The following is a 17,552-nucleotide window of genomic DNA, read 5'->3' as shown; positions in this document are numbered from 1 at the left end:
TCATACTCTATTTTCCCCCTCTTAATTAATCCCTTTGTCCTCCTTTGCTGAATCCTGAACTGCTCCCAGTCCTCAGGTTTGTTGCTTTTTCTGGCCAATTTATATGTCCTCTCCTTGGATCTTATGTTAGCCATGTTGAGTCACCTTTTTTGTTTTATTTTTATGCCAAACAGGGATGAACATGGGCAGCACGGTGGCATAGTGGTTAGCACTGTTGCCTCACAGCGCCAGGGACCCGGGTTCGAATCCGGCCTCGGGCGACTGTCTGTGTGGAGTTTGCACATTCTCCCCGTGTTTGCGTGGGTTTACTCCGGGTGCTCCGGTTTCCTCCCACAGTCCAAAGATGTGCGGGTTAGGTTGATTGGCTGTGATAAATTGACCCTTAGTGTTAGGGGGATTAAATATGTGGGGTTACGAGGATAGGGTGGGATATGTGTTGGTGTAGGGGTTACGGGGATCGGGTGGGATATGTGTCGGTGCAGGCTTGATGGGCCGAAATGGCCTCTATCTGCACTGTGTGGTTTCTGTGATTTCTGTGAACAAATTCTGTAGTTCATCCATGCGATCTTTAAATGTTTGCCATTGCCTATCCACAGTCAACCCTTTAAGTAACCTTCCCCAATCCATCCTAGCCAACTCGCGCCTCATACCATCGTAGTTTCCTTTATTTAAATTCAGGACCCTAGTCTCTCAGTCAAATACTTCACTCTCCATCTTAATGAAGAATTCGATCATATTATGATCGCTCTGCCCCAAGGGGCCTCGCACAACAAGATTGCTAACTAATCCTTTTTCATTACATAATACCCAGTCTAAGATGGCCTGATGTCTAGTTGGTTCCTCGACATATTGGTCCAGGAAACCATCCCGTATACACTCCAGGAATTCCTCCTCCAAAGTATTGTTACTAATTTGGTTAGCCCAATCTATATGTAGATTAAAGTCACCCACGATAACTGCTGTGCCCTTATTGCACGCGTCTCTAATTTCCCGTTTAATGCCATCCCCAACCTCAGCATTACTGTTTGGGGGTCTGTATACAACTCCCACTATCGTTTTCTGCCCCATGGTATTTCTTAGCTCTACCCATACAGATTCCACATCATCCGAGCTACTATCCTTCCTTGCTATTGTGTTAATCTCTTTAACCAGCAATGCTACCCCATCTCTTTTTCCTTTTTGCCTGTCTTTCCTGAATATTGAATACCCCTGGATGATGAATTCCCAGCCTTGGTAACCCTGGAGCCATGTCTCCGTAATCCCAATTATATCATACCCGTTTACATCTATATCTGCAGCTAATTCATCCACCTTATTACGAATGCTCCTCGCATTAAGAGACAAAGCCTTCAGGCTTGTTTTTTTAACACTCTTAGACCTTTTAGAATTACTATTTACTGTGGCCATGTTTGATTTACACCCTTGATTTCTCTGCCTTCCACTTTTGCTTTTCTCCTTCCTGTCTTTTGCTTCTATCCTTGCTTCCCTTTCCTCTGTCTCCCTGCACAAGTTCCCAACCCCCTGCCATTTCATCTAGAGCCATCCTTTGTTTCTTAACCTGTCTTATTACCATATCCTTTTGCCTTGAATATCTCTTAATGTCTCTTAACCTCTCCTGCCTTCTGTCCTATCACAGGCCTTCCCTTTTGTTCTTTCATCCCCTCCCCCATTTCCGAGCCACTACATTTGCTTAAAAATCTGTTCCATTTCCTGCTTTTTTCCAGTTCTGACGGAAGGTCATCGACCTGAAACGTTAGCTTTGTTTCTTTCTTCACAGATGCTGCCTAACCTGCTGAGTTTCTCCAGCATTTTCTGTTTTTATTTCAGATTTCCAGCATCTGCAGTATTTACTTTTTGTATAATCTAAATGGTATTATTTTGAGGGGGGTGCAAGAGCAGAGGGACCTGGATGTGCATATTCACAAATCTTTGAAGGTGGCAGAGCAGTTGATAAGGCGGTTAAGAAAGTGTATGGGATATGTGGCTTTGTAAATGGGGGCATTGAATACAAAAACAAGGAAGTCATGCGAAACATTTACATATCTCTGGTTAGGCCTCAGCTGGAGTATTGGGTACAATTCTGGGCACCACACTTTAGGAAGGATATCAAGGCCTTGGAGAGGGTACGGAGGAGGTTTACTAGCATGACACCAGGGATGAGGGACTTCAGTTATGTGGAGAGAATGGAGACGCTGGGATTGTTTTCCTTAGATCAGAGAGGGTTAAGGGGAGGTCTAATAGAGGTATTCAAAATTATGAGGGCTTTTGATAGAGCAAGTAGGGAGAAACTGTTTCCTCTGGCAAGTAGGTTGGTAATCAGAGGTCACAGATTTAAAATAGTTGCCAAAAGAACTAGAGGGAAAATGAGGAGAAATCTTTTCACACAGAGGGTTGTTAAGATCTGGAACACACTTCCTGAAAGGGTGGTGGAATCATATTCCATAGGAACTTGCAAAAGACAATTGGACATGTACTTGAAGAGGACTAATTTTCAGGGTTATGTGGAAAATGCTGGGGTGTGGGCCTAAATTGGACAGCTCTTTCAAAGAGCTGGCACAGGCACGATGGGCCGAATGGCCTCTTGTGCTAAGATTCCATTATTCTATAAAGATTTTTACCTGGGAGAATGACGTTTTATCATTGGCACTTGACATTGGCGAGGCCAAAATGACAAAAACACTGTCTTTCAATTCATTCCATTGTTGATTCTTTCCCTGATGGAATTGATGAAGATGAAAATCTTTATTTCCTGGGATGAACTCAGCAAGGTGCTCAACAAACAGTGTACACATGTTATCAGAGGCATTAAAACAATGAAAAATCAACTTGTATTCTTTAGAGTTTCAAGAGAGTTCACTTTCTATAAGATCAGCTATGAGGACCATAGTAGTCATGCGTTGACAAATCTCACCGCAGTTAATATCATTTTTAACTAGGAAAATATTTTGATTATAGCATGATTTTCAGAAAGTACATGTTAATAAAGTAACTTGTACATATATTCAACTTTACATGAGCGCAAACGGTCGTTGACAAAAGCCAAGCCACTAGCTCTTTTTTACATGGTTATAGCCTTGCAATCCTTACCACATGTAGTTTAATTTTTGATTTTTATTTAAATGTGCACATATTGTGGGTATATCCCATACTAATCAGTTACAAATAGATTGAGGGTGGAACTTTTTTTTGTACCAAGAAGTGGATGCACACTCTCCTCACTCTTTAATTTGTGTAAAACCTCTCCAGAAAGTTTAACCGTGCAGGCAGCATGATCCATCAATGGCAGGGGTAGGGCACCTGCTCTCTCCCACCTTCGGGCTTCTGGATCATAGATGAAAACACAATCCTTTTTGGCCATTTGACGGAGCGAACCCCCACCCGTGATGTACAGTTTGGAATTGTGCACGGAAGTGCTAAATTGACAGCAGTCGAAGGGCGAGACCTTAAGTGTCGTCCACTGGTCCGCTGCAGGGACGTAATACTCTGTTTCATTTACGTGCAACCACTCGCCTGACTGGTAGAAATTAATAAATTTCAGTTAAACAGTGCAAAAAACTAACATCACAACATTTGTTTACTTGTAATCAACAGTTCCCCTCCCTACACCTCCCTTTCACAGTGCAAAGTGGTGCATAAATTGTTGAGGCACCTATCCCTATGTAATTTTGTGTTAGGAAATAGTGGTATGCCGATTTACTTTAGAAGCCTGTGGATTGAAAATAAGTAGATCACCAATTTTTATGTGCATTCTTGGGCTGGGCTGCGTTAGTACATAGAATAGTCGTTTTGTGTGTTTTCTACTTGGTACCTAGGTTTGAGTCCAGCTCGGAGAAAGAATTCTTTTGAAAATTAAAATTTACTTCTGAATTTTAAGTCTTTTCTGCAGTTCACAGAACAAAACTATCTTTGTTTGTTTCTGTTCACATCAGCAGAATCTGTTACCAATTTAATAATTACATTTGTAATTTTCTGTTTATCCATTATTAAAATGTATTCTGTCCCCATTTCTTCAGATTACCTCCCCAGTTGGCTGAGCTGAGATAAAGAACTAGCATTGTAGGAAATGATGATCATGACCAACATTTGAGTACTTGGGCACACCTGGTTATCTGCCAGTTTGGTAACTCGGTTACTATGGGCTGCGTGTAGAGAACAGAAGTTCTGTGGATTTGATATTTAAGGATGCTGGGAAAACTTGGTATTCATTAGGATGCTGATGTTGGATAACTGCATTATTATCATTCTATGATGATTTATATGGAAGTGTTATAATTGAGGTAAAACTGTGTTCTCAGTAAATCCCTCTTTCACACAGTGTAAAGCTACATGCTAAAACAATTGTTTGAGAGTTTGTACCCAAAATATTATATAAACGCAAGTTGTTATTAGCCTTGGTGGGGAGGGTCTGGGGCTGACCGCAATTGGGGGGAAAAGAGGCTGGTCAGAGAAATTATTTAGACAAAAGATGACACGTGATGGTAATATAATAAAAATAACACAACCACCTGGGTTTAGTTGTGCTTTAAAGGAGCAACACGTCACAGTGCGAGAGACATGTATTTGGAAGTTTGATGTAAAAATATCAGAGCACATCACTAACCAGGAACAGACTGATTGCTGGTTGTTGATTGGTAGTTTGTGATTTAGTCATTGGGATATTTGAGTCAATCTGCATTGTTAGCGTAACAAAGTGGTTAGTTGAGCTAATAACTTTTTTGCCTTTATAGCCACTTTATGTGGCTTTGAGGACAATGCCTTTGAGGTGTCATGCCTCCATAGTGTGCTACTACAGATGCAAGGCTTTTTATTGTAACATTTAACTCATGCTGGTATTGTACACCACAAGTCGTCGATAGTCTCCATCAAACACACAAGTCATTTAGATGCTGGTCTACATAAAATTATATTGTGAAAACAAATGGAGATTATTATATTGGCTCACACTTTTAGTATGTGTTCACTGGATTGGAAAACTTAGTGAATGAGTTGACTTCCTTCTGTCATTGTGTAATGCAAAACATTAAATTTATATTGCCAAACAATTGTGCTATTGTTGAGAATCTCTTTTACTAAAATAAAGGGAAGGTACAGTTTAATAATCTGTGGATGAATAGTGAAAAGCCCAATTTATACAACTTGTAATGACAATATCTCGTATAATTTTATATGTTATGGATGTGATATAAATGAAACCAGATGGCACTGCGCAAATAAGTGTCATTATGATGTTACCAGAAACAGCTCATAATCCACACAACAGTATAGTTTGTGATGAGTGTTTGTCTTATTTTTAAATAGTTAATATTTAATATAAACGGGCCTGCAGGTGTGATTTGAATCCCACAGGTCTTGATTATGCATTCTCTACTAGTTTCATCTATTTTAATCAGTTTCAAAATGTAATCATTGCTGTGTAAACCACGAGCAGTGCTTATTTCCTTGCCAATTTCTTCTCATCAAGTTGGTGCTACTTGATATGTTGGTAAATGCTCTTTAAAAAAAAAATGTATTGGTATCACTACAGGAATTGTAATTAAATTTCTAACCGCACTATTGACCAATTGACTTTTATCTGTCATTAAAAACAAAAGGTTTGAATTTAAAATAACATGAAGATTTAAAATTCCTCTTACTGAATTTAAAGTTCTTCCTCCTACACAGAATATTTTGTCTCCAATAGTAGCCATTCCATGGTCACACCGGGCAAATGTCATGGATTGGTTAATGAGCCATCGTTGTAGTCTTGGGAGGTAGCTGTACAGATCTTTTAGAGCTTTTCCTGCTGAGAATCCACCTGATGGACATGAGAAAGTAGCTGAGTATTATATATACTGCTGTAAAGTGCACATACTCTGTTTTGAAATAAAAGAATGCATATAGTTCTTGCAGAATATACTGTTGTCTGAACATCTAGATTCAAACATTGTAATCCAGTATATCATTCAGATTCATTCACTGTATGAAAATCTTAATGGGAGTAATGCAGCAGTTTCCCATATGAGTTCTCTAGGTGGACAATGGCAAGGTGCTGCCAAGTATGTGGAAAAGTGAGTCACGAGGGGTAACTGTTTTAGCAATGAACTGACAAGCAGTACTAGAAGAGGCTGAGGAGCAGGTCCCAAAATGAAAGCGGGTGGAAAAATAGATGACCTTCAATCTGAACTGTTCTGACTTCTTCCAAAAGCCTGGTATTGAACTTGTTATTGTTGCCCAAAGCTGTGACTCTGAGCTAAATTTGTTTTGTGTAGTCTGAACTTGTTCAGTATACCTAATTTCCAAGGACACATCAGTACTGTTTATTCAGCTCTACCAATGAACATTTTTTTATTAACTCCTAGCAATTTCTACTCAGTAGTTTTCTTCATATAATTTTGGAGAACAAGAAGACAGATTTCCAAAGATTACTGAGGTAAAATTTATATTGAGTGTTTTTAAAAGAAAATGTGTAAGAGAGAGAAATTATAGCAAAAAACAAAATACTGCAGATGCTGGAAATCTGAAACACAAAATGCTGGAAACTTACAGCGGATCAGTCAGCATCTGTGAAGAGTACACATGTTAATGTTGTGGGCCCTTCAAACCTAAAAGATGGGACAAGCCTATTGATACAATCAGATAAAGGGGAGAGGGAAAATATATATTTAAAATTTAAAACCAACAAACCCAGAGGAGAGTCATGAGTTAAATGATGGAACAGATTACCTCAGTCCAGTAATGGACAGAAATGTTAAAACATTAAAGAGAAGGATGTGTAAATAGCTACGGCGTGGGAGGCCTGAGGAAATGGAGATATGGAAAACCTGGGTGTCAGTTATAGAGTTAAAACCATTTTGAAAATGTTGATATACCTAAAGTCTGAAGTTACTGAAGTCAATATTCAGATTGTAACTTGTAAGGTGCCTAAGAGAAAGATAAGATACTGTTATTGAAGCTTGCGTTAAGCTCCCATTTTCTTGCACTAGTGACTGGGGGAGAGGGTGGGAAAGGAACCGATGAGGGCCACATTTTTCCCACAACCCCCACTCAAATGCAGCCATCAGCGATTGGAGGCTCCTATTCTTGCCACGCCACATCATACCATCCACCAATTCCGACCCACAAGGCAAGGAGAGCGGCAGAAAGAACTGAGCAAAGCAGTAAAGAGACAGAAGCAGAAGGGTTGATACAAAGAGAAACAGCAGCACAAAGACATCAGAGGCAGGTAAGAGAGCGACCATATTTTCCAACTGACTGTACAACACCACAAGAGATTTAACAATTAGCATTTATATAGCATCTTTTGTAACATAGTTAAAATGTTCCAAGGCGCTTCACAGGAGCATTATCGGATAAAATTTGACACCGAGCCACACAATGAGATATTAGGACAGGTGGGTCAAAGAGGTAGGTTTTAAAGAGTGTTTTAAAGGAGGAGAGAGGGGTTTAGGGAGGGTATTATTACAGAGCTTGGAGCCGAGACAGCTGAAGGCACGGCTGCCAATGGTGGGGCAAAGGAAATCGCCTATGCATGAGGCCAGAATTGGAGGAACACAGAGTTCTCGAAGGGTTGTAGGGCTGGAGGAGGTTACAGATATAGAGAGGGGCAAGGCCATGGAGGGATTTGAACACCAGGATGCGAATTTTAGGTGTTGCTGAACTGGTAGCCAATGTAGGTACAGGAAACTTTGTGCTATCCGGCACCGACGGGACCGAGCTGCTGCCGTTCCCTCAAAACTGCCGTACACTCCAGAGCTAATGTTGAAACATACGGAGATTTTCATCTCCGTATGAATCAACAAACCCTGTTGCTTAGCAACAGCCTCTAAACAGTTGGCAAGCGTCTCTGTAGCGTCTCTAGCTGAAGCTGTTGCTTAGCTACAGACATTGCAGAGCTTGACTGTTCAAAAAAAGAAACGAAAAGAATAAAAAACGGCTCCTGATTTTTGCCGGTGGCTCGAGCTTGCTGGACGGTTCGCCTCCGGATAAAACAAAGTTTCCTGTATCAATATAAAACCCTTTTACTGTGTGCGATTATAAACAGTAACTCCATATAGGCAGTACGGTAACTGTAATGACTAGTTTGTTAAAAGTTCATCAAAGTTGTGAGGGTCGGGTAACTACACTAAAGCTTCTGTTTTTGCAGTTGGAAGACTTGGGCTCTCACTGCAATAACTGATGTTTGAATTCAGGTTTCCATAGAAGTGAATTTTTTAAAGCTGGTGCAGTCAATTGCATTTCTTGGCTAGTTAACTGCTTCTAGTAACACTGCTGCTAGAAGTTAACTTTCTGCAGGTTATACCCTACTGTCTCTCTTTCCCTCTCTATTTCTTCCCTCCTTTTCCCTTCTCGGACGTATCTCAGGCAGTGCACCATGTATTGGCAGGCAACCTGCACAGTACTGCTGTTGTGCTAGGAGGTGTGCAAAAGTGGTCCTATGACTCGTGTCCCTAAATATCCTCTCCCATTAATGTTTCTTTTACTGCAGCTTATTTTATTAGTAGGGTGTGGGGGGTGAGACGAAGTATTTTCTCTGGTACAAGTCTGCATAGAACCTCAACACTTTGAGATGAATAATCCTGAAATACCACTCTTCCAAGTATTACAGGCAGTTGTTATTTCGCTCTCCTTTGTCCTCACCTGAAATGTACAGAATGCCTTTGTGTACAGCCCCAGTGTGGTCTGCCACCGCCACCGGGAAAGGTGTTACAAACTCCCACTTGTTGTCTTCAGACTTGTATTCTTCCACTGTATTTGTGAGGTTCCCTAAAAGTGTCCCCCCAGCCACAGAAATAATGTGGTCTAAAACTGCATCCACGTGAAATCGCGTGCGCCTTTCCAGCATGCCAGCAACCTGAAGCCATGAGCTATTCCTTGGATCAAACCGAAAAACCTGGGTAAAGAAAAAAAACTAAACGTGACCAATATATTGGCTGAACAATTTTAGCACTGAGTTGATTTTTCTGAATGCCCATGCTGGCGCAGAGCCTTGGCGCAGAGAAGCAGCAGATACAGAAAATTAGCCTATTAGTGTTAATTATTATGAAAATGATGTGACACTACCAAAGTAGTGTGCAATTTACTGGAATCCTTTGTATGCCATTTTCACATTTTCTGATTCATTTACACAGCTTTTTGTTAACCCCCTTTGATCGAGTTTGCATGTTACTTACAAGTTTAGAGTTTTTTTTTCCTCACCAATTTTCTTGCTTTCTCTTCAACAAACATGAATCCATTCCCTGGAACAAATCAATGGTCACCCTTTGATCCCTTGCCCAGGTAGCCTATATTTATATGTGAGCCTTGGTAGGTTATCTGAACACAGATAGACATCACAGCTGTGCGTAATCGTAATCTCACCACGTGCATTTTGCAGTGGGGGTTGCTGCATTGCAATCGGGAATACGAACCCTGCCTGATATTTTTGTTCCTCTCCCTAACCAGGGTTGTTGTAGTCACTGAAGTAACAACAGAAAATGCTGGAAACACTCAGCAGGCCAGGCAGCATCCGTGGAGAGAGAATCCAGCATTTTCTGTTACTGCGGATGCTGGAAATCTGAAGTATTTTGCTATTGTGTAGTCACTGAAATGGCCCCCGCTGATCCAACACAGGAATCAAACCTGTGGCTTTCCTGGTCTGTATAGCACTGCTTCTAACTGTAAACCTGCTGAGCAATCAGGGGACATATCTTTTTTTATTTTCCGCCATTCCTCCCTTTCTCCAACACCACCCTTGTGTTGTACATCATTTCAAAAACTTGAGAGAGGGCTGACAGATAACCTGTTAACTAGCATCTGCCTGGATCACATTTTGAAGCAGCTACTAAGTAGCAGTATAGGGAGTTTTCTAACTTTTACATTGCCTCTCATCAGTCTCTGTAGATGGCTCAGCTGACATCAACAAATCTATTTTCAGGAAGTGTCAGCGTGATCCCATAGCTTCATGCTTTTTGGCATAGAAGATTAGTATGGCAATCAAGGCTTTACAGTACCTGAGGTTTATTTTTTAATCATTCATAAAGGACCAACTTTAAAGGCATTATCACATTTTGCAAAAACTATTTTAAACACTTCTAATGTTCTAGAAACATTTAATTTTTTTATAGTGAAAATTAAGCAAGCATTTACTTTGCCTGGAAAATGTAATGTTAAATTCTGTTTGTGCATTACATTTGCCAGCAAATGCTAAGTTGTGTCTAGCACTGAAGCAATATCTCTTCGATTAATCTTAAACTTTCAGTAATAAAGTAGCAATCCACATATGATGCAAAAGCATAACTGAAATAATGACATGGGTGCATGCATGTGTAACTAGTTTATATTTATACAGACCCTGCCACTATATCATAGCAACACCTAAATGAATATAATTTCTTGTGAAAAGTTCTGTAATTTGGAATATCTTCACATTAGTAAACTGATTTGACTTCACAAAGTTGACTCTTATACATAAATTTAATGCCTCACTGATTTTATTTTCTTTCTTGGCATTACCAGTATATAGAAATATTTCTATCCTTGGATTGCAATGAATTTTGTCTTTCAATAGTATTTTAGTACCCGATCAATACTCAGACAAAGCAATGTCAAACATTGGCAATGTACTGAACTCCTGATACTGTCCTATAATTCTGCAGGGAGACTGATCACACGCTGGCTCCTCAAATTAATGTTCTACAATTTGTGATCACTAGATTTGTTGGCCAGAATTTTTAGAAGTAGGCGGTTGGGCTCTATGTTGCCACAAAAATGTCCCGTTATCAGCTCAACATAGACTAAACTCTGGTTCATTCAGTCTGTGCTGTGTTGGTTGATCCCAGCTGAGGCAATGTTAGAGATATTAAGGTGAATGGCAAAGGAAAAATCAGCTGTTCTTGATTACAACCTCATGACCCCTGCTGGAAAATACGTGTGTGGACGTCTGGTGAGCACAAGATCCTACTTAGCTGTGGGACCCTCCGTGGTTAAAGCCTGCTGTCACTGTGTTCACACAGGAAACAACACAGTTTGGGCATGGCACCTGATGGTAACCAGCACCTGTAACCATCACTCTTGGGGGAGTGTAGGGAGAAATTTGTGGGTGAAGTAAGATGGGGGGGGAAAAATAAAGTAGGGTTTTTTAAATCAATTTTTAAAGAAATGCCTGGCTAGCTGTCATTGTCTTTTAACTTGCAGTAGGCCATACCTATAAAGAGAATTTTGTATTTTTAAAAAAAATCTGAAGCTATAAAGATGCCAAGCTGTTTATAAATGTTTCTTGTAGCATCACTGAAAATATTTATCATAATGGAAGCAAACCAAAGAACTTTGTAATTTGTGTGCCCTGGTAGTGACATCTGCTCATTCTAAGTTCTGGAGCCGGAAGCAAATGGAGGTCAGCAAATATGTGCTCCAGTAAGTGACTTCACAAGCAAGGCTAAACCAAATAAGAACTTAGATTTATATAGTGTCTTTAACATAGTCGTCGTCGTACGTGTCTTCACACTGTTCCCTTTGGGGAACTGTATGAAGTGGTGGAAGGATTTCTGGCCGCGATTAACGCTCCTTCCGTGACCGTAACCATCTTCATACCAGCCATTAGGGTGGTTAGTCCTATGGCGGGAGGGATTTACGGGCTCCCACAACCCATACGAGAGGGGGGGGGCCATCCACGGACGCAAGTATCCCGCTGGATGTCAACCCAGAATTTAGAGCCAGAGCTCCGACTCCACTTGCCGGGACTGTCTGGAGCGGGGTTTGAAACCCTACGCCTTCTGGCCCAGCGGCGGGGATGCTACCGCTACGCCAAAGGCCCACTCCTTTAACATAGTAAAATGTCCAGAGGCAATAGCTGATATTGAGCAGAAGAGTTTGGGGAGGTGGCTGAATGTCAAGGAGGCAGGTTTTGAAAGTGGGATGAAGAAAGGTTAGACACAGAATTCCAGACTGTAGAGCCAAGACAGCTGAAGGTGGGATAGAAAGATGCAAAGCAGGCCAAAACTGTAAGAGTAGAGATCATGGTGCTGGAAGAGGTTATTGAGGTACAGAAAGGCAAGGCCCTGAAATGATCTGCAAATGAGCTTAAGAATTTTGAATTCAGTGTGTTGGGAGATGGAGAGCTAGTAAAGATAATAGAGCAGGACTTGGTGCAGGATAGGATACAAGTGTGGCGTTTTGGACAAGCTTGGGTTTCTATCGGGTGGAGCTTGGACAAAGGTGTGGATGGTGGTGGGGGTGAGGCAAGAGCAGAGGCAGCAATGTGGAGGAGATCAAAATAAACAAGTTTGCTCATGCATGAGAGAAAGGGTTTGATGATGAGCTTAAAGTCCGAAAGGACACGGGTTGTGCACTGCCTAGTTCAATTTGAGAGAGCAGCCAAAGAGGGTGGAATCGGGGCTGGGTATAGCGTTTTTGGCAGCAGGAAAACAGGGTGGCTTTCAGTCAAGTAGGGTTACAGAGAGGCGACACCTGGGTGTCTTTAGCATGCGTATGCAAGCTGACCCCTTGAGTCCCTACAGATCGCAAAATAGTTGTGGTCAGCATTGCAAATGTTGAAATCTCGGTTGCTCTTGATACTCAATTTATAATATATACAAAAAGAAAATACTGCAGATGTTGGAAATCTGAAATAAAAACAGAAAATGCTGGAGAAACTCAGCAGGTCAGGCAGCATCTGTGAAGAGAGAAACAGTTAACGTTTCAGGTCGATGACCTTTCATCAGAACTGGAAAAAGTAGGAAATGGAACAGATTTTTAAGCTGGGAAAGGGGGGAGGGGATGAAAGAACAAAAGGGAAGGTCTGTGATAGGATAGACGGCCGGAGAGATTAAGAGACATTGAGAGATTCAAGGCAAAAGGAGATGGTAATGGGACAGGTTAAGAAACAAAGGATGGCTCTAGATGAAGTGTAAATTGCGCTGGCAGAATGAAAGACAGCTGCCATGTGGGAGAGAAGAACAGAACAAAAGTGTGGATAAAAAATATATATATGATAGGGGCCGGGGTTATGATCTGAAATTGTTGAATTCTATGTTGAGTCCAGAAGGCTGTAAAGTGCCTAATCGAAAGATGAGGTGCTGTTCCTCGAGCTTACGCTGAGCTTCCGTGGAACAATGCAAGAGGCCGAGGACGGTGAGGTCAGAGTGGGAGTGGAGCAGCGAATTAAAGTGACAGGCAACCTGAAGCATGGGGTCCCCCTTACGGAATGAACGGAGGTGTTCCGCAAAGCGGTCACCCAATCTGTGTTTGGTCTCCCCAGTGTAGAGACCACATCGTGAGCAGCGAATACAGTATACTAAATTGCAAGAAATACAAGTAAATCGCTGTTGCTCTTGGAAGGGGTGTTTGGGGCCCTGGACAGTGGACAGTGGGGAGGTATAAGGGCATGTGTTGCATCTCCTGTGTTTGCACGGGAAGGTGCTGGGCGAAGGGGAAGGGGTGTTGGGGGCAATAGAGGAGTGGACTAGGGTGTCGTGGAGGGAGTGGTCCCTACGGAATGCTGAAAGGGGAGGTGAGGGGAAGATGCGTTTGGTGGTGGGATCACGCTGGAGGTGGCGGAAATGGTGGAGGATGATACGTTGAATGTGGAGGCTGGTGGGGTGAAGGGTGAGGACGAGGGGAACCCTATTGTGGTTCCGGGAGGGGCAGGGGTGAGGGCAGAAGTGCGGGAGATAGAACGGACACGGTCGAGGGCAGTGTCAACCACTGTAGAGTATAATATATATATATAGACTCCCAAAACAAGCGCTCTATTCGGAGCTCCGGCATGACAAGAGAGCCCGAGGTGGGCAGAGGACACGCTTCACAGACACCCTTAAAGCCTCCTTGAAAAAGTGTAACATCCCCACCGACACCTGGGAATCCCTGGCCCAAGACCGCTCAAAGTGGAGGAGAAGCATCCGGGAAGGCGCCGAACACCTCGAGTCTCTTCGCTGGGAGCAAGCGGAAGCAAAGCGGAAGGAGCGCACGTCAACCCAAGCACCCCACCCACCCACCCCTTCAACCACCGTCTGCCCCACCTGTGACAGAGACTGTAGGTCCTGCATTGGACTCATCAGTCACCTGCGAACTCATTTTTAATGTGGAAGCAAGTCATCCTCGGTTCCGAGGGACTGCCTAAGAAGAAGATATTATGCAAAAATAATTAATTTGTCAAGTTTACAACTTTTTTAGCCCAAGAAAATTCGTTCCAACTGAACTGAGACAAATCAGTACAAGTTATGTAGAATGTTATGCCCAGAAACACCAGGGGGCACAGCATTGATCCCTGTGGGACACCACTTCCCACGTTCTGCCAGTCTGAGAAACTTTCCTTAAATCCTACTCTTTTTTTAGCCATCGTTCAATCCATTCTGATACTTGACCCTTGACTCCATGTGCCCTGATCTTTGTCATGAGCCTTGTGGCACCTTGTAGAAAGCCTTCTCAAAGTATGGCTCTTGTAATCAACCTGTAAGGAGACGGGGTCGTCCTAGTTTCATCAATCCAAAATATTTAAAGTGTCTCCCCTTTTAGAGGGCATAACTAATAAAAACCCAAATCATAAAAAAAGGAAATGTATCAAATTAAATAATACTATTATCCACTATGCACTTCAGTTCCTCACCGGTTGTGGAAAGCCTCGAAGCGTAACAGTGGGCACCGTGTGCTCCTTCTCCAAGGCCACCCAGGCGCGGTCAAGACAGGCAGGCAGCCAGTGCGACCACCAATGTTCCCCGTAATTTTTTTTTGGGTGCACAGCCCATTCACAGGTTTTCGCATGCTAACAGGAAAAGCCGGTCCTGGGCTGCGTGACACCGGCAGAAAGCCACGGGGCCACGCAGCTTATAGGGAACATTGGCGACCACTCCCACGGGCCGCGTCCAACATAAGACGTGGATGGCCACCTTGGCCAGGCCCAGGAGCAGACCCACGAGGAGGTCCTCTCATTTGCCCACCCCTCTCCGCAGTGCATGGCCAAATATCCTGAGCATGGGACTGAAGTGCAGCCAGAAGTTGAGGAGTAGCTCTTTCAAATTTCTGAAAGTATGCAATTAAAAAAAAAAAAAAAATTAAAAAAAAAAGGTGTCACTGTTAATGCAGGTTGTAAGGACGTACCTCATTTGATGGCTGGTTTCCAGTGGCATCAAATCTGTTTTGCCCACCTATAACAAATACAAAATTATTCACAACCACTACCCTGTGATTGTACAAAGGAACATGCATTTCTCCCAGTTTTCTCCAACAGCTGCCAGTCTCATCTGCAACCCAAATATCACTGCAAACATTGTTATTTGTTGTCCGGCCTCCAAGGATCAACATATTTTCAGAGTTTGACCGAATCCGTGTATGTTCAGACGACAGCATGGGCTGAGCATATAGCCGAGAATGGTAACTAAGTGCTTCCTGGAGGTATTTGCAGCACTGGGAATCAGCTTTCATAATTGAGATTTCTTGAACATATTTCTGTAAATCTGGCGCTGAAATGAGGCAGAATCGAATTCTTTTCAGAACATCAGCAGCATCTTTCAGCCTGTGCTTATCATGATGCAGCCACATTGATGCACAATTAAATAGTTGCAGTTCACTGTACTCTTGTATATCATTGTTCTCTAGAATTTTGCACAGAGCTGCTTTATCCAGTTCCACCAGATAGCGGTGATTTTCTAGTATGTATTTGTAGTGCTGACCCAGATACAAAAATGCTTTTTGTTTTAACTCCTCGGGTCCAAATTTTTGAGTTATTTTAAAGATATCCAAACAATTTCTCTGACTGAGATGTTCTTCGAGGAATCTAAAGCATAGTTTGATTGCATCTCGGACCAACAAACTCTCTGCTGCTTTTAATACATCTTCAATAGTATCTAAAGTAAGATCTAGTCTGTTTGAATAAATAAAATCCAGCACGTGCTTGAGCCCTCTTGCACTGACATTATTTAACTTAATAGCTTTGTCATGTTGGCTCTCTAGTAATAATTTGAAATAGCTACTCGCAGACGCTAGAATGACTTTGTGTGCTGGAAAGGTGACTCCTTCAGCCTCCAGTATAACGTCGCACAGAATGTTCCTTATCCGCAAATTGAGGAGCCCTTCGAGCAACCTGCAAGGATAGGTGTCTGAAACAAGTGGTTGGTGCTCCACACTGTTTTGGAAACTGCTAGACATTTTTCTAAGATAGCAAAACGATCTCTTCTGGTTTCTAAGTTTGCTTCCAATTGTTTCTTTTGTTAAAAGAAGCTCCTACTTGGTAGAAAACAAACACTATATCATCATGCCATAGTGTACTGATTGTTCAAAAGTTCCAGTGTTTTAAAGATAAGGCATCTGTAGTGACCACTCACTTCAATCACAATGATGAAGGTCTGATCAGACTTGCATACGTCTGCAAAGATTGTCTAATATCGATCATGAGGGTGCCAGTTACAAACAACAATCATTAGATGTTAAGTCGTTCTCAAGTCTTTCAAAGAATAAATGATTAACTATTTTCGGTGTACTTTTTAACTGATTGGTTTAACCATTTTGTTAAAAGCATATGCTAAACTACAATAAACTGCAGTGCTTAACTTACAATTGTCCTGCTGCTGGCTCTTGAAGTTCTGCAATCCTTGGAAGATATCCTTTGCTTATATTGTGTTTCCTTTCCGCTTCATTAGTCTGTAGTTATGGAGATATTCGGCTAGTAAAGGTGATGAAAGTGCATCATTATACGAGTACTAAGTTCTCTTGTCCCTGACGATTGCCAGCAGCCAGTTGTCCTGCATTATAACACTAAATGTCCTTAGGTTATCTGTGCTACAACATAGGTTCAATGCTTACTTAGTCAAACTGACCTTTTTAGTATAGTGACCACAGTGGGATGTTTTCTAACTTGCTGCTTAGTTCCACCAGTGTTTTATCTCAGTCAAGTATTAAAATGTCAGCAGTACTTGCCTGGACATGTCCAAATGTTCAACTCCACAAATGAAACGCCAGCAGCGTTCAGGTATACAATGTCATATGACCAACACAATTTGTATTCAACGTTCCAAAGGTTATTTTATGGGTGTCAAAATACTCATTGAATGTTTTTGTAAATAAAAGAAGTTTGTATCATGTGGAAAGAATCCTTGCTACTTGTTAAAGGGTAATGTTTGTTAATAGACGTGCTGCCAGAAAGGGACTGCAGTCCCTTAAAAGTTTCATTTAATCTTCAGGCTGAATGCAAAATTATCCTAGTTTACAGATCTGTTTGGATTTCTGCCAATCTCTCACTTGTGTGCATAATGTTTGAATTTACATATTAATTTTGATCATTTATTTGCAAATTTCTGTTTTTTGAGCAGACTATTAATGTAAAATGGGCACCAAAAATCAGTTTTTGTCCCTTTGTCCAGCTTTTGGCATTTTTTTTCTTCGTTGTTAGAGTTTGCAGTAAAGTATCAAAACCAGATCATTTGAACTGTTCCAGTAGCTGCAAAATCATTACGGTCTAAAGTGAAAAATGAAGTTCAACAATAGCCTTAATGCAACTATTAAAGTTTTTCCCCTGGCTCCACCTGCTTACTACCCTTTGGTTTTGGACTTGTCTTAGCAAAGCTGGCAATTATTTGAAATGCATTATGCAGTCTATGTTGAGA

At 41.7% G+C, this 17,552-nt stretch overlaps 2 protein-coding genes across 6 annotated transcripts in view; one reads left to right on the top strand and one right to left on the bottom strand.

Moving 5' to 3' along the window:
- dpp7 (dipeptidyl-peptidase 7) overlaps positions 1-17,552 on the top strand; it is a 76,205-nt gene that overhangs the window by 45,049 nt on the left and 13,604 nt on the right. For 2 of the 5 annotated variants that reach the window (XR_015073373.1, XM_085965796.1), the window contains exon 8: positions 6,963-7,201. The exons of 2 other annotated variants lie outside the window; for them this stretch is intronic. Coding sequence is in view for 2 of the 3 variants with exons in the window: in XM_085965796.1 (XP_085821922.1) it covers positions 6,963-7,201 (239 nt within the window). In the remaining variant the exon portion in view is untranslated. Of the gene's footprint in view, positions 1-4,013; positions 5,609-6,962; positions 7,202-17,552 lie in introns of those variants that run through there. One more of the 5 variants, XM_085965799.1, reaches the window with a different exon arrangement.
- On the bottom strand, positions 2,810-16,974 carry LOC147101831 (kelch-like protein 13). The gene is made up of 4 exons (XM_085965809.1): positions 15,052-16,974; positions 8,617-8,869; positions 5,634-5,794; positions 2,810-3,514 (listed from the first exon to the last, which is right to left on the bottom strand). The coding sequence occupies exons 1-4, from the start codon at positions 16,096-16,098 to the stop codon at positions 3,149-3,151; spliced, it is 1,827 nt and encodes a 608-aa protein (XP_085821935.1). The 5' UTR covers positions 16,099-16,974; the 3' UTR covers positions 2,810-3,148.

The sequence above is a fragment of the Somniosus microcephalus genome, chromosome 23 (genome assembly GCF_052327205.1).
Source record: "Somniosus microcephalus isolate GS21.2 chromosome 23, FLI_Smic_1.0, whole genome shotgun sequence".
Lineage (NCBI taxonomy): Eukaryota > Metazoa > Chordata > Chondrichthyes > Squaliformes > Somniosidae > Somniosus > Somniosus microcephalus.
The sequence above is the reverse complement of the archived record's forward strand: the minus strand, read 5'-3'. Positions and strand labels throughout refer to the sequence as shown.